Source organism: Heliconius melpomene, chromosome 20 (assembly GCF_056956725.1).
Source record: "Heliconius melpomene rosina isolate 202511_hmr_F chromosome 20, ASM5695672v1, whole genome shotgun sequence".
NCBI lineage: Eukaryota > Metazoa > Arthropoda > Insecta > Lepidoptera > Nymphalidae > Heliconius > Heliconius melpomene.
Window position 1 is genome coordinate 4,386,961 of NC_140408.1, and position 23,376 is coordinate 4,410,336.

Consider the following 23,376-nt stretch of genomic DNA (forward strand, 5'->3'; position numbering starts at 1 on the left):
TGTATATGATAAATATATACAAAGGTAAATAATATTAAGATATCTTGAAAAGTCTTGTGATGTACAGCTTTCCTTATGTACAACCATCATTAACAATTATTTCATTCGTTAAATGTGTTCTGTGCTTAAATTACAATGAATTCATGATAATAGTCTGTGGATTTTAAGCTTGTCGCGTTCCTCATCTGTGCTTGCCGCCCGCACCGATTTTAGGGTACTTGGCGCGTCAGTTATTTTAGAATTAGATTTCATGCAATAATTAAGCAAAATGGGTGCTTATTTATCAGAACCAGTTACTGAAAAAATGTCTAGTGATGAAGTGAACAACAAAATTGAATGTGGCGCAAGTTCAATGCAGGGTTGGCGTGTCAACCAAGAAGTGAGATAGTGTTTCGTTACTAATTATACAATTTTATTATTCTTTACGCAGTGAAATATCTAAAAACTAATTCTATAGTTTCAAGTATATACGTAAAGAATATCAGTATTGTGTACTATTTGTTGTATGAAATTCACGTTACTCCATTGTCGTTCGTGTGTAAGCAAGTATAGTTTAGGAAGAGCCGTTTATTTACTTAAGGCCCAGAAAAACATTAAATGGAATAAAATGCGATTGTTTTATTCAATATTTTTTATTTCTAGGATGCCCATAACACAATTCTTGATTTTGATGAAAACATATCATTGTTTGCTGTTTATGATGGACATGGAGGTGCAGAAGTAGCTACATATTGTTCTCAAAATTTACCTAATTTCATAAAGAACACAGAGGCCTATAAAAATGGAGATATGGTGAAAGCTTTAACTGATGCTTTTCTTGGTTTTGATGCGGCAATTGCTACCAAAGAAGTCATGGACATTTTAAAAGAATTGGCTGGTAAGCTTTTATTATATGTTAAAAAAACTAATCAGCTTCGAGCTGTAGCCTGCACACAGTAGGGTAAATAGAGGGAATGTACTGTTAAGACACTCCATACACCACATTATTTTATGTTAGTATACTAAATCCTATAAAATGTAAATTATTATGTAGTAATATCTTATAGTTTACTTTTCTATGAGCAGGTGAAATTAACCCACCTGGACCAAGTGACAATGAGGAATCAGATGATGAAAGTATCAGTAATTTGTATAAAGATGCTACACTTCCTTTGCAGGTAACATATATATCTTAATTTTGCACATTTTTTTACTTGATATGTTTATTTATAAGTGGATCTTTTATACTTAACAACTTATACATATTATATTTTAAATATTGGAAAAATTTACTACATAAGTAAAGATTTTAATTACATTCTTTTTTTTTAACTTCATGCTGTATCCCACACATAGCAGAGTGGACAGTGGCAACTTGGGAACTTAGTGTTTAGACACTTCCATTCCCACTTTCCATTGAATTGTGGAGGCATATGGTGTTCAGTTTTGGAACTCAACACCATGCATTGCCTCATACCAAGAGAGAGGAAATGAAAATATTAAATATTTCATTCCCCCCAATGGAAATTGAACCCACAATTTTTGTTTACAGTCACACTCTTGCCCCTGCACTATGACTGGCCTCAAATAAATATAATTACATTTAATTTCTATAAATAGCAACTTAATGTTTCTTTAGGAGGTCTTGGCCAAGTATGAAAATAAACTAAGTACCCTTCATCGAGCTAGATTAGGAGATACAGCAACTCCACTTTCCCCATGCCTGAGAGCTAAGAAAAATATGGATGAACCAGGAAGCTCAGGTAAATAAATTGTTTTTTTTTTATAGCAAAGACAAAGCCAAGAAGCATGCAGGTCATCTGGAGGTAAGTGATAGGCTATGCTTATGACCCCCATGTAACATCAGAGGACCTACACCAAGGTGCATTGTTGGCTTTTAAGCTAGATAAATTCTCTTTTTGTGTATAATAAAAAAAATGTATTCCGTAAAATATGAATTAATTAATATTATATAGATAAAATTAATTTTGTTTATTTGTTATGAGTGATGAGTTTGTTGCAAATGAAAACTACAACAAAGTAGAAGTAAAGTTATAGTAAAGGCTGTAGTGTAATGGCACGGTGTTTGATTGTAGATATAGTCGTGGGTCCAATTTACACTCAAAGAATTAAATATTTCTTTAATTTTCTCTATAATATATCTCTTATTCATATAATATCCGAAAATTAGACAGAAAGTGGGGAATGGAGTGTTTAGCCACTATATTCTCTCAATGAAAAAACACAGTAACATGATATTTTAATTAAACCATTCTGATAGGAGCTGGAACTTCAAGCTCAAGTGCAGGGATTGCTGCTGCAGGTTCAAGTTCGGAGCAAGCCCCTGAGGAGGCCACATCTAGTAAGAATGGAGTCCCAGAGAAAGAAATCAAGAAAACAGATGACGATGCTGGTGGAGTATCTTCAACAAATTCAAATGAAGAAGACAAAGAAGTCAATGGAGAAGTATGTTTGCTATACATCTTCATAATAATGCGTAATAAATTAAGTATGAAAAGTTACAATATGTAATGAGAAACGCAAATTGTTACAATGATAATATATTTTTTTAAAAATCTGCTTCACACTGTATCTTGCACACAGCAGGGTAGGCAGAGGGAACCTAGGGTTAAGACATTGCAGTTTTCACTTTCTGCCGAATTTTTGAGGCATATTTTTCATATTTAATAATTAGTAAACCTTGCATTACTTGATCAGAGAAGAAACTACTTAGCATTTCTTGGATTTATGGTGTGAGTGCGTGTGGGTGGCACTGCATAGAGAGGAGCTTGTAGCAATGCCTGCAAATTGTCACCTATAAATATAGATACACCCATATTTGTTTTTTTTTATTTTATAGGCTCGTATTTATAAATCACTCAACTCTGAGATCAGTTTCATTTATACATGACTAAAATGGCATTTCGAAATCTTTGTCAAGATCTATCTCACAGTTGAGAGCGGTTTCTAAATATGGGCTCAGTAATCTTTGTACAAAGAGTAGCTAATTCTTCAGTGGAAAAATTAAATTACTATATATAAATGATAATTTTTATGTTGACTTTTATAAGTGAGTTATTTTGGTAAAAGAGTGTATAGACAGCAACCCTAGTGTGAAAGAAGCTTTAAGTGTGTTTTTTAATATTCTAAACAGTTTTCTAATTCTTTTATATCTCATTAGGTATCCACTAGTGACAATAACATAGTATCTGAGAAAGCTGTGGAAATGGAAGTAGACAAGACAAACACCCCAGATAGCTCAGCAGAAAATTGTAATCAACCAGAGCAAAGTGCAGATTCTAAGACTGAAAATGGCTCCTCTGAAGTTTGCAATGGTGAAGTCACCAATTCAAAAGTTGATGGAGAAAATAATATAACTTCTTCCAATGGATCTGGAACACCTCAAAACTCTGAGAAATGCAAAGGTAATTTATTTTGTTTTTTTTTTTAATGTTTTTTCTAGGTTTATGATATATCCTGCTATAGCTGGGTACGCAGATGGAGCCTAGTGTGATGACGCTCTATTCCCCACTTTTCTCTCAATATTTAAGAGATTACTTGTTGAGTAGCAGAAGTCAACATCACTTGCAAGCTTACAAGAGCAAGAAAATGAAAATGTTGAGGCAGGTAAGTGTTTTGTATATCATTTGGCAAGAAAAAATGCTATTTATTTTAAATACAATTTTAAAAATATATTAGGTATAAAATATCAAGTCAGTCGTGGTGAAGAGGCACAAAGTGTGGCTGTAAAACTGGCTGGTTTTGAGTTTGATTCCCACTCAAGGAAATTAAATATTTATTTAAACTTATATTTCCATTTCTTCGCTCTGGTGTTGGCGCGGCTTTGAGTTCTGCCACTCAACACGTAATCGAATTAGTCATTCACATCTCAGAATTGAACAGAAAATGGGGATACATACTACTATAAATTGCACAAAAAGAAAATACAATGATTTGCAATTTTAGATAAAGTATCAAGTTCCGAAAAAGCATGCCCTGAGAGACCTAAGAAAGCAAATCTTCGAAGAGCTGCAGCTGCAGTGTATGAAACTATATTGAAACAAGTCAGCATCGAAGATGATGATGATGAAAGTGATTCCAATGATGAAAACTTTGAAGGTGGTGAAGTTGATTCTTCAGATGAAGAAAATGTAAATGGAGTGGAGGCGTCATCAAATGAAAGTATGTGAATGAAAAACTGTTGTTTTATAAATTGTTATGAGAAATATGTACTTCACAAACACATGTATGATTTTTCTTCTTCTTTGTCATTTCGCTCTTGCAACTCAGGCGAATGATTGTATTTAAATTATTTTTTTTTTCACGCTCTGGCAGATAAAGCGGGGTGTTATGTTATTCCAAATCAATACACATTGCTTCGAAAACAATACGATACCTACGTGGGAAACGGAATATTTAACATGTGGTTCCCTCTACCTACCTACCTTGCTATTATACCCCGCAGGCGTGAAACTTACCCTGACTTTACACATAACATGATAAATAATTACAAAGTATTAAATATTGTTTAATATTAATTAGTTTATAGATTTTCACTTAGAAATAAGTATAAGATGTTAATAAGATGATAAGTTTTTAATAATATTAATATCAAAAACTCATAAAATCACAAAAATCTTGATACGTGACTATACATGTCTAACACATACATTATTAATGATTTTCGCATTAGCTCTTTGAGGCATAAAAGATATTCCAAAAAACTATTTCACTGTACATTACAGATGTATTTATTATTCAAATGTGTATTTTATTTAACTTTTATAAGTACACTAAAATTACTGTATGATTTTATAAATCAAAAACATTATAATATATCAAACACTATCTTGAAATATTTATTCTGTTTGTGTTAAGTACACATTAGATCTTTAAGCAAATATTATATTGGTGATATAAAAAGTATCAGACAAATCTCTTACATGTTTGAATGCAGATATTATAATATTAATAGACATGATGATATCCTTTCCCATTGTGGCACAGTGGAACAGCATTTGGATTCGATTACCATTCACTTTGGTGAGACACAGTGTGATGTTGAGTTTTACCACTCACCAAATACTATCTTGATTTTAATGGATGGAGAATGGAATGTCTTGACACTTGCTCTTCTCTGTCCTGATAGAGCATGGTGTTTGTTAAGTATTTATATTGTTATATGGGTTAGTTAAGTTAGTATATAACATTGGTAAAGAAACCAGTGTTTACTTGAAAAACTATTTTCTTAGGTGAGGCCGAGGATGATGAAGAAGAAGAATATGAGGGAGAGTCAAGTGATGAAGAAGGTGAACAGGACATCAGTATGTCTGAGGAACCTGGTAACGACAGTGGTTGCACAGCAGTAGTTGCTCTTCTAAAAGGTAAAGAAATATTTTATCGTACATTCATTTATTGAAAATAATATTGTAAGGCTTAGCGCGCACTGGTGACTTTTGTCACGGTGACAATAAATTTTTTGTCACTGACATGTCACCATACTTTTCGCGACTGCGCGCACTTGCGATGACAGTGACGAAATTTTTTACATTTGATAAAATGGATCTCGAAGAGATTTAGAAATAGAAAAAAAAGGCAAACTTAGAAAGTATTGGCTTTCAAATTACTATTTGAATAATCCTTTAGGAATTTGTCATAGAGCAATGGCCTGAACTCAATTTCGTCAATTAGTATTGTCATTGTCTATTTCATCTTCATGAAAACACACGTTTTGCCTTGGTGATGAACTTGACACCATTCTTGAAATTAAAATTCGGTGCTGCAATGCAACCCGCTGCTGTTTCTTGTTTATGCAGAAGACGACTAGTATGGAAACCGTAAGGGGGAGTTGACATTTAGTTGCTAATGCGCGCACGGTCAGAAATCTATTGATTCGGTAACAGTTGCGTCACCGGCGTGTTACCGTCCTCCGCGGACAAAAAGTCGCCCAATTGTCACGTATCCAAATGCGCGCACCTTCATTAAGTGTGATGTACACGGTGACAGTGACGCAACAGTCACGGTGACAAAAATCACTAGTGCGCGCTATACCTAACCGTCCCCTGCTTGCCGCGCAATTTCGGAACACAACGCCGCATTTTGCCTCGTTACTAGTGCGACGAAATGACGATATATACTATTTCAATTACCTAGTGTGGAATTTGAATCTGTTATTAAGAATCGCATGCTGGTGCCACATGCAGGCGCAGGCCATGTGGGCAAAGTGAAGAACGGAGTGTCTTAACACTAGGTTCCTTCTGCCTACCCTGCTGCGTGTGGGATACAGTGTGAAGCTGATTTAATGATTTAATTTAATTAATAAAACATACCATGATTAAGCTAATAATGTTTATCTTATATTTCTTTTTACAGGTAATGAGCTACATGTCGCAAATGCAGGCGACTCCCGTTGTATAATTTGTCGAGAAGGCAAGGCCATAGACATGTCCATAGATCACAAACCTGAAGATACACCTGAACTGGAAAGGATCACAAAAGCTGGTGGAAAAGTGTCCAATGATGGTCGGATCAATGGTGGACTAAACCTGTCACGCGCCATCGGGGACCACTCTTATAAACAAAACAAAGAGCTGGATGCAAAAGAGCAGATGATAACTGCTTTACCAGATGTTAAGACCCTGACAATAGAGCCAGGGAAGGACCAGTTTATGGTCCTTGCTTGTGATGGAATATGGAACTTCATGTCAAGTCAGGATGTTTGTGACTTCATTTTGCCCAGATTGATTGAGGGCAGGGAGAGACTATCGCAAATTTGTGAAGAGGTATGTATTATTTAAAAAAATACTAAAATTTATATTTTTGATATGTATTTTATGTGACACATTATTTTCATAAAACAGACAATGTTACTGATTTTTTTTAGTCACACGCTAGGTACACACTAGGGAACCTAGTGTTAAGACACTCTGCTCCTCACTTTCCGCCGAAAACTTGTAATAATTTAAAATATTTTGATATTCATTTCATGATAAAATTTTGTAGATGTTCGACCATTGCCTGGCACCGAGCACGGTGGGCGACGGCACCGGCTGCGACAACATGACAGCAATAATAATAAGATTCAAAGATGGCGTTATTTCGGACGTTGCCCAACACACAAATAACGTCGAGTCCAAAAAACGCGCCGCCGACGACTCCAGTGAAGACGTACAGGACTCCAAAAGGCAGAAAACTGATGACCCCTTGTCTAGTTCCGTAGTGACTTCAAGTGTTTAATTCTATCATTAAGTACACAGTGTATTGCATTCTTAGAGACATTCAATGGTGAATCGCTGTAGTTCTAATGACATTTTTCTAAACTTTATATTGAATTTCCTTTACATTTTAACTTAAACAGTTTTTGTTTTCGGTTAATCAAAACAAATTGATTTCTTTAATATCTTGTGCACTATTTATCGTGACGATTAATGCTATACGACCTCAATATTAAGTATTTTCGTTCTAATTTAATTTTGATGCATTCCATTCATATATCCTGCATCATTATACTATATTTTGTTATTATGAAAGCTCTTTTACAAGTATTTTTTTATTTTCTTGATTTATTATGCTTATTCTTTCCATTCTGAATTATAGAAAGTGTAGATTATGTAATTTTTTTTTATATTGTCCTGAAAACATTTAACTGCAATCCTATCATTTCAATTTTGTATTGTAATTAATATTGATTAAAATTAACAGCAATGAAAGACTAAGGGTAGACCCGTTGATAATATAGAACTGACTTGATGAAAATAGCTTAAGCATTTAGATTAAGAATGGTAATTAGTCTTTAAGATTCACCTTTTAAGTATAAGAAGGACTATGAATATCGTTTTTGTTTGGCGGGTGAGGCAACTTTTGGGCTATATTTTTTTTATTTACATTATCCTTTTTGCTGACATACAGACAAAATCAATAACTTTCTTTTTGACAACATTTGACAGAAGTGTGTAATTCATATATTGAAATTTATTTTCATTTTGATAGGGTACTTATAGGTGTTTGGTGTTAACAATTGTGACATTGTAATTGGCATGTTCCTACAAAAAATTCTAAAGTTAAATTTTGAATCAAGGGAGTGAATGTATATTTTAATTCATTACGTATTTATATGTTACTCTAAATGTAAGTAGTAATATTTTTCTATCACAGGACATTTTGGAAAAAAAAGATCAATAAATTATGCAAGTTTCAGTTGTCGTTTAATATATTGCAAATAGATGTTGAAATAATTAAATTATCACTGTAGAATTTGGTTTACAATTACTTCTTCATTGTGTGAATCAGGTAATATTATGAAAAAATACATTTTTACAGACTCTATTTTGCATCTATTATTTCTCGCATGTTTTTCAATATAAATACTAATAATAACATACACAAACATTATGTTACATAAACAAAAAAACGAATAAATCAAAGATAAAACTAATTAATAAAAATAAATAATTCAGGTTCACGCTGTATTCCGCACACAGCAGAGTAAGCAGTGGGAACCCAGAGTTAAGGGACTCCGTTGCCTATTTTCTGCTGAGTTATCGAGCGTGGTGGAACTCAACTCAACATTTCCGTTTGCCTCGACACCAAGGCGAAGAAATGAAAATAGAAATTTAATGCCATGGCGTCTAATAATAAAACTAGTAATAAACAAGTATCAATAAGGGGATGTAACATAGAAAGTAAACATTATAGAACAGTAAAAGGATCATTATTTCAATATATGCATAAATTACATATTTTTTTTACTTTTGCGTTGTAACTAGAACGTAGGGTAGGCAGAAGAAACTTGTTACCTTGCGTGGCGCGCGGAAGGAAGTTTCTACGAAATAGCCCAGTAGTGAAGTGCCATGTATTCAGATGATAGGGATAATACGAGCTTATGACGTACTGTACGGTTAGAAAATTCGGCGGCAGGTACCAGGTCAAGCAGTTCCCCAGAACTCTCCCCATGAAAAATTCGGTAAAGAACGCAAAGCGAGGAGACGCCTCCACGCGAAGCCAATTTATGTATAATTGCTAAAAATATGTATGTATCTCTTCTAGTTAGACATGGTTCTTTATTTTTGGCCATTATGCCGATGTTTGTATCGGACGTCTTTGGGCGGGAAATAGAGAAAATAGTAGTCAAAAAATCTGGATGATAGAAAGTTTAATATTTTTTTTTGTTGTTGATAGGCAAGCATTAATTAAACTAATTAAAGGAAAATATTCCCATACCATACTTTTTTAAAGGCATAAAATACAGATTACTATTCAGCCCAGGCCACGATATAATAACCCAACAGTAAACTAATAAATTAATTTTTAACAAAAACAAAAACCGACTTCTAACAACGAACTAAAAAGTGAAAAATAATTATATAAAGATTTTATAATTTTGAAGTCGGTGCCAAGTAAAACAAACAGGCTTAGTAATTAGATATTGTAGTAAAGGTGTTGTTGCATTAGTTTGACACCGACTTCAAAATTATAAAATCTTTATATAATTATTTTTCACTTTTTAGTTCGTTGTTAGAAGTCGGTTTTTGTTTTTGTTAAAAATTAATTTATTTTACGATTTTTAGTGATGGGTAGATCTTAAAATGATGCTTCTTGAACGAGTGGTGATGGTGGTGGTAGTGGTTGTCAACGAGTGGTTGTGATTGTTCTATGTAAAACTTCATTTAATTAGCTATTATTTTTGTGCAAAGTTACATTTTGGTATATTGACAAGAACAAACATAAAAAGTATTCGGGTGAATTCGGAATCTCCCTTTTTTGAAGTTGGTTGAAAATGAGAACATCCTCTTTTTTGAGATTGGTTGAAAAGAAATGCAACGATCAGGAATCTCACTTCTGACATCAATTTAAAAAGTTTTTGCTTGTAACTATTACAGTATAATTAATTTTTGACCAAAAAAAAACAAACTTTCTCAATTTTCTCCAGATTCCATAATCGAAACCTAACCAAACTTTCACCAAATTATCCTTGAAGTGTATCCTTTCAAATAAAAAAAGAATCATCAAAATCGGTTGGCGCGACATTGAGTTATTCGGCTATTAGTCGCGCACATGCATAATGCAAATTTAAGACTTATGTGATTTTCTCATGGATACCATTGTCAGATATGGACCAAAAAAAAATGGGACCATCCGGGAAGCTATACCTTTCAAATAAAAAATTAATAAAATCGAAATTAATAAAAAATAAAATTAATAAAAATTATCAAAATCGGTCCACCCAGTTAAAAGTTATGAGGTAACAAACATAAAAAAAAAATAAAAAAATACAGTCGAATTGATAACCTCCTTTTCTTACAGAAGTCGGTTAAAAAGAAGGAAAAATTAAAATATTTATTTTCTTTTATTTATATTAAGTGTAAGGTAATTATCGTAGTTGCGTCAAGTAGTCGATAGTCTCCATTTGAGTAGCTTCCAAAATCTGAAGAGCATCATATTCGCTATCTAATTGCTCAAGAATTATTGACTTGTCGTTTATTTCAGCCTGAAAACATTTAAAGAATATTACACAATAAAATAATATTACACACATACATTTAGTATTTAATATTTACATTTAAGTAGTATGTAATATTATTTTATTGGTCTCTCTGTTGTTTGTTTTTCTGGGTCTGAAACAATCAACCTTGGGATCGGAACCCGTTGGAATAACTTATAATCGTGCTTAAATTGCTTTTCTATTATAATTGTTTATGTTGTGTTACTTACCTGTAGTTTAGCTTGTTCACTTTCTCTATCTTTTGCGATGGATTTCAACAGATTTGTAGCGCCTATGGCTGCCATTTTTTGTCTTTCCACGTTGTCTCCAAGTTCTTTCAACATATCTAACAACGAGGTAATTATTTTTCCAAAGTCTTGAACCTCTAAAAATAAAGAACTCTTTTATTTCATGCAGCTGACAGCATATTATTCTTACTATCCAAAAAACAAAGAATAAAATATTTGTAAGTACACACTTATATCGTAATCCTTACAAGTGTCCTTTAAATCTTCTGTTTCTTTCAAAACTGAATTATCAATAACTCTAATTTTATTAATATTATCATAATAAAGGTGTGCTTTTTCTAATTCTTCTGCCATTATTATTTGGTACGTTTATAATAAATGGTTAATTAATTTATTTTCTTATTGCTTTCTTGTTACTATTTTTTAGTTAGTACTTCAAACTTGTGGTTGCTTAGCAATTAAATACAAACACAATTATTACTTAGACACGATACAATTCACCGTAATTGTAGTACGGTAGTGATTGTTATTGTTTCAAATAAATAATAGGATCATGAACATAATTGTAATCATGTACCAGGGTGGCTAAAGTATCTCCTACATAAATTAATTTAAAAAACCTAATGTGCAAAATTTGATCTAGTTCAAACATAAAAGCGATACGTAAGTATGTTGTATGTTAGTGCTATAACCCATATTTTAGGAGATATGTTTACGTGGGCAGGTTAATTCAAATTTTAAGAATCGTAGCATTTATCAAATATCACCCGGTTTATGAAATATTTTTGTACAGCAAACGGCATACACATTAAAATTCAGTGATACGGTACCGTATTATATTTATACAATAATTTATTTAAACAAGAACAATATTACAAGAATAAATTATCTGTTAGCAACATCGACAACAGTAACAGTAATAAAGAATTTGACATTGACAAATGACTGATAATATTGTTGTCATAATCTAGTAATCTAGTATTTATGTTCCTTGATTGTTGTACAATAAAATTACAGTACCTATAATAAAACTAAAGCGATAAAGCAATAGTTATTATTATAAAATTATTTGTTTATATTTGTGGTATTCTAATTGATTGCTTAACATTTTAAATTTACATTGTGCATAGTGTTTGAGTAAATGCTAGCCCATAACATTAATAAAATTTATGATTTTATATTTTTATAAATATTGATAGGTATACAGTAATTTTCCTTTCATAATGCAATAAAAGTAAAATATTCTACCTGACTAATAATGGAAGGCTTAAGTCAAAATGAAAAAAACATTTGGAACTGCTGGGAAGAAAAATCTTCCAGAGATATAGTCCGTGAAGCAGCAGCTAAGGGCACTCATATTAATCTAGCTATCAAATATTTGATTTTTAAAAACTCCTGGAGTGAAACAATTGCTAGAGATTGGTTTTTAGCAGAGGTATTATTTAACTAATTGTAAAAAACATGATATCTTTTTATTAGTATTTTAAGTTGTAGTCAATAAATATAACAAACTATTTTCAGGTGAAAGCATGGACAGTACAGTTGTTAATGAGAAAACAAATATTCAAAGTTCTTCATATACTTAATAAATGTAATTTGAATCCAGAAGAGCACTTATTATCTATTGCAGAAACAGCAAATGAAATTGAGCATAGAGATTTCATAGTGGAGCACTTACAAAAACTCAACAAGGATATAAAAAGTGAAAATCTTTATAAATGGGAGGACTTTAGAAAACATTGGAACCTTCTTAGGTGCCTGGAAAACTCATTTGAAGTAGATGGTACATTTAAACAGAACAAGGTGTTTGGAATAGGTAATGAGAGAGTATTTGTTAATGAGAGTGAAATAAAAGCTTTAACTGTGGAAAAAATAGCAAAATATCCTTTAGAGTGGAAAAGCAAAATTGCAACATGCCTGTTTTTTGACACTTTTGGTAAGTTTAAAACTTATAAATTGTCTTAATTATAAATATATATCCAAAAAACTTTAAATTAAAGAAACCAAAGCAAATATTATTTATATTTTTCAGCTTTCAGAGCGCACAGACAGAGCCTAGAGTTGAAGTTCTCTTTATTTCTCTCTTCACCATGCTGAGTGGCTTAGTAACACACTTTCTCTTACCAAAGTCAAGAAATGAAAATAATTCTTCACTCTGAGTGTGGATTGAACCCTCAGTTAATGCATTTACAGTCAGTTCAGTTTCAACCACTAATAAAATATAAATATATTTATTTAAAAAATTTCAATAGGTCATATTTATTGGTTTTGTATTGTCAATGAATGTATTGTTGTTTAAGCAGTTATTCTTTATTATTTACTAAAGAAATCACAGGCATAAAATAGTATTATCTAGTATACTTTGTTTGTATGTCAAATATTATTGAAAACATGATGGATAATGGTTAAATTATTTAGAAAAATAAATAAAATAAATCAGCTTCATACTGTATCCCGTACACAGCAGGGTAGGCAGAGGGAACCTAGTGTTAAGACACTCCATTCCCCACTTTTTGCCAAATTTTGGAGGAATTGTGTGTTGAGTGGTGGAACTCAACCAAAGAGATGATATGGAAATATATATTTAAATAAATATTTCATTTCCTCGAGTGGGGATCGAATCCACAACCAGTCGATTTTGCAGCACACTTTGAGCTCCTACGCCACAAATGGCCTCAAAATCCATAGATATATATTTTTTTATTTAAACAATAAAATCTTTAGATTAGTAACTCCATCAATAAACCTTCCTTCCTTTTCTTGATTTGTTTACCTTGTATCCTTTTTATGATTTGTTTACCTTTTACCTCTCGTCTCCGTGAATAGAATATAGCTTTTCTTTATCTACCCATTTTCTGAAGCTAAAATAATAAACATAAATAAATATTGCATTACATGATGAAACTTATCTATTTTCCAGAATTTTCGCTTCTGGATTTTTCAACACCATTTCAAATGTGGAATCATTTAGTACAAAACAACAAATCTATGATACTAGTACGCTGGATAAATGTCCAGATGTCAGAAGTCGTACGTGATATGAATGCACGCTATAATTTCTTTAACAATGACAATTTTGTTCAAAAACTTCTGAATGTTGACACAAAAGGATTTACAAATGAAGTTCTTGACACGTTAGACGAAATATTTCGTAAATGGTCAATATCAGAGGAAATGATAAACATGATTGCTAACAATAAGTGCTTTGATTACACTAAAATGTGTATCTATGATACATTGTCTTCCTATGGAATTATTATGGATGATAAGAAACATGATTTGTTCCAAATTATTTCAAGACTGACCAGAACTCAAAATTTGAAACTGCTTGATGAAATTTTTTCTGAATCTTGTGCAACAATGACTAGTCAAGAATTTTACTTAGAATTGGTTAAATATTTTGTGAAAAATAAATTGTATAAACTTTTAACTATGTGCTTTGAAAGTTATATATTAGATGCAGATCTGTCAGACTTGGAACAGGAAACAAAAGATTGTATAGATTTGTGGTTACTATTTAAAAGCATTGAGCCAACAGTTGACAGGCAAAGCCATGTTGTACCAGTATATAAAACATGCCAACAAATAGCTAAAGATGATATTAATGACTATATATCTTCTAACCCTTATTTGGTGTTGGGCATGCTTTTACTTGAAGATAAGGCTAATTTATTTGATATATTTTCCGAAAAAGAGTTTTTAGAATTCAAAGATTTTAAACTTCCGAATATGGGATATAAAAATAAACTTCCGCATTTGTACAATGTTTTCAAAAAGCATTCAAGTGAAAATAAAATGTATGAGTGTAAGGACGTAAATGTGTACCAACTATTGTCTGGATATCGAGGACTGGATGTGTCTAAAATATTTGAATTTCAAATAATTAATATAAACATGAACTATAAAGTGCCCGATAAATCAGATCGCCGAAGTTTAGGAAGTCTTTTGTCAGACGAAGTAGATGTAAATTTAAAAACTTTGTCACAAAGACCAATAGATATGCCAGACTTTGCAAATAAGAAACTTATGAAGAGATATGGATATGATGCAAAACTGAACCATATTTATTATTTGAAGCAATATCGTCCATGTAATGCTAGCCAAGCTTTTGTGTCACAGCAATATCAGACATACAATAGGCTGCAAGAGAAAAGCATTAAGAGTGCTTGTTGTGAGGCTCATGCTTTAGCTCTACAAAATTGGTGCGATCCTGCCTTGACCGCTTGCGCAATATCATTCGTCGCCATGATTGGATGTAACCCAACAAGATGCAGAGTTCATATATCAGCCACTAAAATGATGAAACACCATCTTATGGCTCGTGAAGGTTTGTCAGAAAATGAAGTTAATAAAATAATAAATGAATATATGACGAAATTAATTCAAAGTAACGACGACACCGCTAAACTCATTCTCCAATATTTGGAAGATATAACATTGATTACTTTAAAAGAGATTCAAGAATCTCAAGGGAAATTTGACATGTCCTTGGTTTTGTACGAATCTCAAACGATGGTCAAATTTGCATTGCTTCATAATTTACCGTTACCTGAAATGCAGCTACGGGAGTTTATCAAAAGCAATTCCTGGTTCAATTTCCTACTGTTTGGAGATGTTTTTCGTTATCCTCTAGCACAAATGCTTCAGCTATCCCAGGAGTTTGGTAGAAAATCCTATTCGGAGCATTTGAAACATATCATGACGCATAGAACACTTGATGACGACAAAGATCAAAAGTCTAATTCGAATAATGGACAAAGAAGATTGACACGACTGAGTTCAATTGACAGTGTCAGTCAGGTAATTTTATTATTAATAAAACTTTGCACTATTATTTTAATGTATACTTCTACTTTTGATTAGATAATTTGGGTATAGTCTTCTTCTTCTTATGAAAATATCGATCAACCACTTGTACTTTGCACACTTACAGTTATATTTATTTACTTATACTTTACTTCATAAAAGATGTTAGAGAATAAACAAAGCTTTGTCTTTGTCGTGTAAGCGTAAATTTTTCATGGCTAATTCTAAGCATGTACAACTTATACATAGAATAATAATAGACCATTGGATAGTATGTTTCGTACACTCAAGTTATGTTTAGTTTAGCAAACAACAACAGAAAAAAATTCCAAACCAAAAATTTCAGAGTCCAACACAAAGCCTGACATTTGAGTTACCCTCAAGCACGTACATGGGTCGTGAGTTGTGGGAAGTGGCGGCGGCGTGTCACGGGCCGGAGGACCCTCCCGCTGCCCTTCTACGAGCTGCTGACGTCTATAGGGAACCCTTGTTGGTTCTTATTGCTAGTTGTTATGAGGTAAATAACTTATTTTATAACTAATGAACATTTCAGTTCTTAATTTATGCTATATTTTCGCCTTGAGCGTGCCAGTTGAGCACCAATCACTTCGGCAATGTCACATTGTATGGAGAACACACAGAGGAGATTGTTAAACTTCACATATCACTTATAAGCATACTGAACTTATTGTCTACTAGTCAAGACACTGCTTGAGATAGAACTCACAACCCCCATGTTTACAATCAGACGTTTTATTGATACAATTTATGTTTTATTTTAATCTTTTCAATTTTATTTTTAATATTCTGTATTTTTCGAACGTCTTTGATAAATACGTAATTTTCATATTTATAGGAACACACAATCATCACGTTTAATTAGATGTTTAATGCCAACTTCACGATTGTATATGTTATACTCATAATATTATTATATTAAATTATTTTCAAATAAGTAGTTAGCATTAATTTTATATATTATACTTATTACTTACATGTAAATAATATAATAATCATAATATAAAATATTGTGTTTTGATTCACAGCCCAATGCAGTAGATGTATTATGGGCACATTGGATACTTTCTTCTTTGGAACCGAATGCCAGAAGTCGTGAAGCCTTACAGGCGGAGATCGCACAGAACGTGCCGGCACAACTGTTCCAACGAGTGGCTGAAATATGTCTCGGAGAAGGATACGTTTCTACGTTACACGAATCTATGCTTATATTTTTACCGGTAAGTGTGTATTTAAATTATTAGCCATTTATAATATACACATATAGGTTTCGAAAAATGGGGATTGGAGTGTCTTATTACTGGTTTCACTCCCTATTATGTTGAGCGCGGGATAGAGCGTGAAGCTGAAAAATATATACTAGGAACTATATAACGATGTATCAAATTAATTTCTCTTCAATAGATGTGTTTAAAATAGTCAAAAAATCGACTAGTTACTGGATAATGTTATTTTATATTTAACAGGAAAGTCCTCTTGCACTGCTAACAGCTTTTCTTTACCGGAGCGTCCGCCTCCTTATTTTTGATACGGACACGAACAAGTATCTGAATAGTTTCATCCAACATTGTCTTCGGAGATACAGCGTGGATGCAAGCAGTTTACCTTATGAATTGTCTAAGGAATCGTTACAGAAAATAGCAGTTTCTCTCGTAAAAATTGCTCTTATGAACAATTTCGACATGGCTTATCATCAAAAGGAATTTCTGAGATGCCTGGCTAATGTCCATTTTGGAAGAGATTTTATTGGTGAGTACTATAGATTTTGTCAATGGTATTCTTTTACAATTTAAGAATGATTTATTATGATGCTTTCGTAAATATATGAAGTGTACTTAAATATTGTGCAAAGAACAAACTTAAAAGGTTGTGGAAGGCAAAATATGTGACATGTGTGAACAAACAAAATAAAATCGTAAATATTTTTTACAGTGCCATCAACCAATTTCACAACTCTCTATGAAATCTTCGAAATATCTATGGAAACTTCTACAGTTATGGATATATCAAAAATGTTGCAAGACGATGCGTCAAGTTACTTCCAAGAGTGCGTGGAGATGTATACACGAGATAAAAAATACGACATAGCATTAAAAATTGCAAAACTAGCTGGCCTCCTTGTTGACGACATTTTAATATCTGAATGGGAAAAGAAGTACAAAAAAGTCACTTCTATAACCGAAGACGATACTATCGTTGACGATAAAGACATAACACGTTTCGTCGCACAATGCAGCGAAGCCTTTAAAGAAGCAGGAGTCACTTTAAACAAAGCCATTGAATTCCTATCAAGAATCCCCACACATATGAATGAACGTCATCAAAAGTTCTATTCCTACCGAGTAATGATGAGTTGGTTCGAAGAAAACCATATTTATGGAGACAAAAGGGAGGAAATTGAACACGAAATGTGGGAATCTTATTTACTAATTGATCCTAACACAGATATCGTGTTCAATGATTATCAAGGCACTACAAAGTTCGTACTTAACGATCAAAAAGAACCGTTTGGATCCCCAAAGGTCGATATGCTTTATGAAGAAAAACCATTTACGCAAACACTGCACGAAATCGAAATGGAATCAGACGTAATGAATATCGAGAAAGTTGAAATGTTGGAGGAAGCTGAGGATATTGAGCGTTGGCAGAAGGCAGTGAATAAACTTTTGGAATTAAAATTAATTGTGGAAGCGTTTCGATTATCAGCTTTGTTCAGAACACCAGAGGAATATAAATATAGGACGCCAGCCTGTCCGGTGCAAATTATACGAACATGTCTTAGACTGGCTGAAGGTACATGCTCCCCATACGAATTGCCTCAAGAGTTGCGTTTAGTAATATCTTCGCCTACATTACAATATAAATTATCAGGTCAGTATCTTATTTATTTTTAAGGTATTCATTATCAAATATTGTTATATATCTATCTATCTCTTCTCTATATATTATTACTTTTAGGTACTATCTAAGTGATGTAGTTATAGGCAGTTAAGTTACTTCTTGCAATTTGCTAGATATTTTCAGAGGGATTGTTAATTTTGCGAGAGATTATGGATAAATTTTAAAAAATGCTGCCGTTCTTTTCCGACTCGTTGGAATGAAACAATATTTCCTTTACTTTGCTCTGATAACGCGGCAAAGCTTCGCGTTCAGTTCCTCCACTCAACTAGTAATGTCTCAAAAATTCGGCGTAAAGTAGAAGACGTAGTGTCTTATTACTAGGTTGCCTATCCTACTATATGCGAAATACAGCTTAAAGCTGATAATAAATGAAAAAAATAGTTTCAGAAAACTCGGAAACGAGTTTCGAAGAACTAGTGGTAATCCAAGAACGGCAAGACGGAGACGCCGTCCCACATTTGGCTGTAAGGGAAGAAGCTGATAGACTCTCTGCTTTGGAAGCTCTTGCAGTTAAAAGTGGCTTGACTGTCGCAAAGCAGGTATGTACGTAGATGATGTATTTTTGAGTCATTAGGATTTAAAGCGTTTATTTAACCATAGCTTTAAACATTGTAGTTAAGACTATTTTTGGATTATTTTGTTTGGTGGACAGGGAAGAATTCAATATATTTTTTTTATGTTTTATATATGCTAAAACATTAAATCGTTAAATATAATATTACTTGGAACAATGTGAATAGTGTTGATATTTTTCTTTAATAATATTTTTATAGGTGGCCAACTATTTTCGAATTGCCCTCCAAATTGGTTGGGATTACACGTCGGTATTAAAATATCAAAGTCGGCCATTGGACTTCATCAATTTGGTCAGTGGTAGATCTCGAATGGCACTGGCCAACCTGGTCTTTAAGACATTCAACATACCATCTAAACAGGTACGCTATTTACGTTTTAATTAATAAATGGCTATATATGTAGTTTAGGTTTATATATATAGTTATACATTAATCTGTATAAACTGTATAATATTATATTCTTTGGTTTTATAGACGAGTCAAGACAATATTAAATTTATTCCTCAAGATCTTGGGAAATAAATTTAAAAACCTTTCTAATAAAACGAATAGTGTGTTGGCACTAGGCTCTGTTTCCTCATCCTGCCGTATCGGAATACAACGAGGAGATGTGAAAAAAAATTAATTAAAATAAGTTTTTAAATTTGTAGGTTGCAGAGTATCTATGCAGAGAACTAGTCGCAGCCATTATATCACCGCACTTAGTGAAAACATCTTCTTTTAGACAAAAAGAGCACTTTCAATATACGTTATGGGGTTATGTACTTGATTCAGACTTGGAAATGTTCCTTAATATGCGCCCGGACGCGTGTAGCCACATTGGCAGACTCATATTAGACCATCTAATGGCTTTCCAAAAGATCTACAAAGCGACAAACACATTGAAAATTCCAGAAGATGTTTTAGACGACAGCTGTCTCGATGTTGAAACACTAATCGATGAAGAATATCAGAATGTAGAAGGCGATGAAATAGAATCGATTTTGACCGAGGAGGGGACACTAGTGTCGGCAGAAACGGAGTCTGTGTATTCAGTGTCTACAGTGTATACAGCGGGAAATAAGATGTCACGAGACACGCGGAGAAACTTATTTGATGTAATATCGAGAAATAATGTTCATGTTAGATATGAAGTTAAATCGAATATACGGAAGATAACTAAAGGAGCTAAATTGTCTACAAAACAGGTTAGAAGAAAATATTATTATGTTATTTAGATTTTTTGATTTTTATTATTTTAGGTCGCATATACATATTGTTCTGGCAACAAGATAAAGCGCGTTGTAGTCCCAACACGCAATGTTTCAAGTATTTAATAATATGTGGGGAACGAAATATCTCCATAAGATCACCCTTCCATTACATGTATGCGCTTGTAATACAATGGCATTCCATTCGTACAAATTGTAAGGCCGTCGGAATCGTCGCCGCCAATAACACGCGTGATTTTAGGAATTCGGAACTGCTTGAGTAGACGCGTTGGTATCCCTGAAATACATATTAACGTGCCTCCCATTCCTTTGCAGGTGAACATAGTGTCGATCGAGCTGCTGGTGGTGTCGCACGAGTGCTTCTCCGCAGCGGTGGACACTGAGGGCGTGGCGGTGTGCGTGCGCTCGGCGGCGGCGCTGGCGGCGCGCCTGCTGGCCGCGCGCTCCTGGCGCCTCATGGTGCGCCTGCTCACCGGCCTCGCGCGCTATGCGGAATGCGCCTACATACTGCAGGTACTACAGGCAGGCAGGCAGGCCCGCCCCATATAGCTGACATGGAGGGCGTGGCGGTATGCGTTGGCGGTGCATGTGTGTGTGCTTGCGAGCGTTCGTGCAACGTTTATTAAAAGACAAAGCAATGTTGCATATGGAAATACAAGTCTAAAATAATTATTAACCTACCTACATCATTACATATATTACGGTAGGATGAAATACCCTCCAATCATAAGTAAAAAGGTAAAATAAGGCAAAGCCCGGCGTGGAGTTCCGCCACTCTACATGCAATGCTTCCAAAATTCGGTGGAGTGGGGAACAGAGTGTCTTAACACTAGATTCCCTCTGTCTATCCTGATGTGTGCGGGTTACAGCGTGAAGCACGATTTAGTTCTTTAAAAAAATTCTGAGGAAGCTAATTAAATAATGCTAATATAACAATTTTTAATTTAAGGCATTACGTGACAATCACCAATTCGAATTCCTCCTCGGCCAATTCGACTACATGTTGGGACAAAAACAGGATAAAATCGCTGAATTTAAACATGGCTTACTAGACTTCCTCAAAACCCATTGTCCCGGAGACACCGATGCTTATATAATGGTTGCCTTACACTTCAACATGCACGCTGAAGCCGCTAATGTGAAAAAGAAACAGGCATTCGATCTAATCGATGATTTGGAGAAAATGGCGACAGATGCTACTAAAACCACAAAGAAATCACAACAACCAGTATGGCCATTGATCCATGATAATGTACCAACAAGATCTTTATTAGAGACAGCCTTGAATCACTGTACTGATGCCTGTGAGTTGTATCTCCAAGGAGGTTGTACTGGGTTCGCTGGTGAAATGGCCACTCTAGCGCAGCAAATAGCGTTGCAAATATCCCTTTTGAATGCATCGCCAACGAGACTTATTTTGAATAGAAGCACTGAACAGACGTATAGTCTTGTGAGTGACTATTTAAGGTAAGTTGACAAATAGATTACACAATTACAATAATTGACGGAGTTTATTCATAAAAATGTTTAAATGCTTAAATAAGATAACGGTTTAGTTTATTGCGATAGTAATAGTCGCAAATCAATTGTTTCCTCTAAAGGCAATTTGTATCAGTCATGATGGACAGATGTCAGACATGTCTTCTCATTTATTCAGCCTAAATAAAACGGGTTTGACGTCTTTTTTAATTGTTTTTGATCGATAAACAACAAAGGGTTGAGGATTAACGAAAAAGGATCTCGAGATAAATAAATTACGTACTTTTGCGTCATATAATATGCATATGAATGTGCGTGTTTTATGCGCATCATGTGCATAACAATGTATCTGTCTCGCATCGTAGTCGTGAGTTTTACTAGGCCCCCCTTTCCTTCTTTCGCCCAAATTGCGAAATAATCTAAGCTGACGAATTTAGTCTAATGTTTCTCTCGTAAATATACGTATCTGTCCACTACGGTCGACGAATCCTGGCTGCCCTGAAGTAGACTTTTTGAACATTTGCACATTGTTCATTCAACAAAACAATATTATAAGTACGAACAACTATGCGGCGGCCACAGCAAGTCGAATTACACCAAATAATTTAAATGTATTTCGCTGTCAGCCTGATGGAGGGGCTGGTGCTGCTGTCGGGCGTCGGCGCGGTGTGGCGCGCGCTGGCGTACCGGCGCGTACTCGCCAACGACCAGGTATACATGCGCGACCTCGCCGCCTACAGGCCAGACGTGGCGCACGACTTCCTTAATAGGTATGTCTTATTATAATATTTTTACTCATGTCATTTTCAATATGAATCTTAAAGAATGGAAATACATTCTCTGTTCTCCATTCTCTGTCGGTTATGGGTATATTACGTAGTGGTTTGTGGAACAACTAAACACTGACCTTTTTGATCAAACGAACGAACACATAAATTTCAAACGGGTTGTGTGGTTTCAATTTTCATGAAATAAAAAAAAAATTAATAAAATCTTAGAAGGAAACATTACAAAACATTATGTTTAAGCATTTATCTTGCAATAAAAATTAAATATAGGTAATAAATAAGTTTATTTTAGAAAACATTACATATAAATAAAATTTTACCCTCAAAGCTATTTCTTGTGTTCATATTAGATATTAAGTATTATTAGTTCATATTAGATATTAGTTCTAGTTCTAAAGGTCAGAATTAATAAAGTAACTAATTTTTTATAGATACAAATCTGAAAAGAAAAAAACTCCGATATCCCAAGCTGCCATGGCAGAATTGCGTACTCTGCTTAGATGATATTGGCCCAAAATAAATTAATTTATAAGATCTCAATAATATTTGACGTCTAGTATATATCCCAAAGTGTAACATTGTAATTATTTGATAAGTTATATTAAAAAATAATATATTATATTAAATATAAATTATATAATCGAAATTTAGCTTCCCCTTGTTTTTGACAAGTGTATTGCTGTGATATTCTAAATTGACTGAGAAATGTATTTGTGAATCTTGTTAAAAATATTATATAAACTTTTGTTATTCTGAAATTTTGTTTTATTTTTAATGCAAAATTTAAAGTGTCTTCTCAAATTAAGCTATGTTAAAGATAATTAGGCTGCTAATAAACTTTTATTTTTCCTTACACATTTTTAAGCAGTTACAATTGTATGAAAAGATTTT

The 23,376-nt window shown here is 33.5% G+C and overlaps 3 protein-coding genes across 4 annotated transcripts; 2 read left to right on the plus strand and 1 right to left on the minus strand.

The window, feature by feature from the left end:
* Positions 1 to 126: 126 nt before the first annotated feature.
* Positions 127 to 8,304, plus strand: LOC146527619 (protein phosphatase 1G). The gene is made up of 10 exons (XM_085204732.1): positions 127 to 379; positions 643 to 877; positions 1,066 to 1,157; positions 1,619 to 1,742; positions 2,261 to 2,445; positions 3,161 to 3,404; positions 3,946 to 4,161; positions 5,232 to 5,363; positions 6,352 to 6,761; positions 6,982 to 8,304. Exons 1-10 carry the CDS (start codon positions 269 to 271, stop codon positions 7,213 to 7,215), a joined length of 1,983 nt encoding a protein of 660 aa, XP_085060858.1. The 5' UTR covers positions 127 to 268; the 3' UTR covers positions 7,216 to 8,304.
* A 2,001-nt stretch (positions 8,305 to 10,305) lies between these two features.
* On the minus strand, positions 10,306 to 11,459 carry IFT20 (intraflagellar transport 20). Its single transcript, XM_085204733.1, has 3 exons — positions 10,938 to 11,459; positions 10,690 to 10,844; positions 10,306 to 10,465 (listed from the first exon to the last, which is right to left on the minus strand). Exons 1-3 carry the CDS (start codon positions 11,059 to 11,061, stop codon positions 10,349 to 10,351), a joined length of 396 nt encoding a protein of 131 aa, XP_085060859.1. The 5' UTR covers positions 11,062 to 11,459; the 3' UTR covers positions 10,306 to 10,348.
* A 247-nt stretch (positions 11,460 to 11,706) lies between these two features.
* On the plus strand, positions 11,707 to 23,243 carry LOC146527621 (spatacsin). Of its 2 annotated transcripts, none has more exons than XM_085204858.1 (14): positions 11,707 to 12,142; positions 12,229 to 12,643; positions 13,628 to 15,507; positions 15,860 to 16,030; positions 16,560 to 16,751; positions 16,998 to 17,280; positions 17,464 to 18,402; positions 18,820 to 18,971; positions 19,206 to 19,367; positions 19,658 to 20,194; positions 20,534 to 20,731; positions 21,168 to 21,685; positions 22,324 to 22,467; positions 22,917 to 23,243. In XM_085204858.1, the coding sequence occupies exons 1-14, from the start codon at positions 11,966 to 11,968 to the stop codon at positions 22,987 to 22,989; spliced, it is 5,841 nt and encodes a 1,946-aa protein (XP_085060984.1). In that variant the 5' UTR covers positions 11,707 to 11,965; the 3' UTR covers positions 22,990 to 23,243. The 2 variants fall into 2 exon arrangements, with proteins under 2 accessions (XP_085060984.1, XP_085060983.1); XM_085204857.1 differs by having other exon boundaries at positions 11,709 to 12,142; positions 18,814 to 18,971.
* Positions 23,244 to 23,376: the final 133 nt, after the last annotated feature.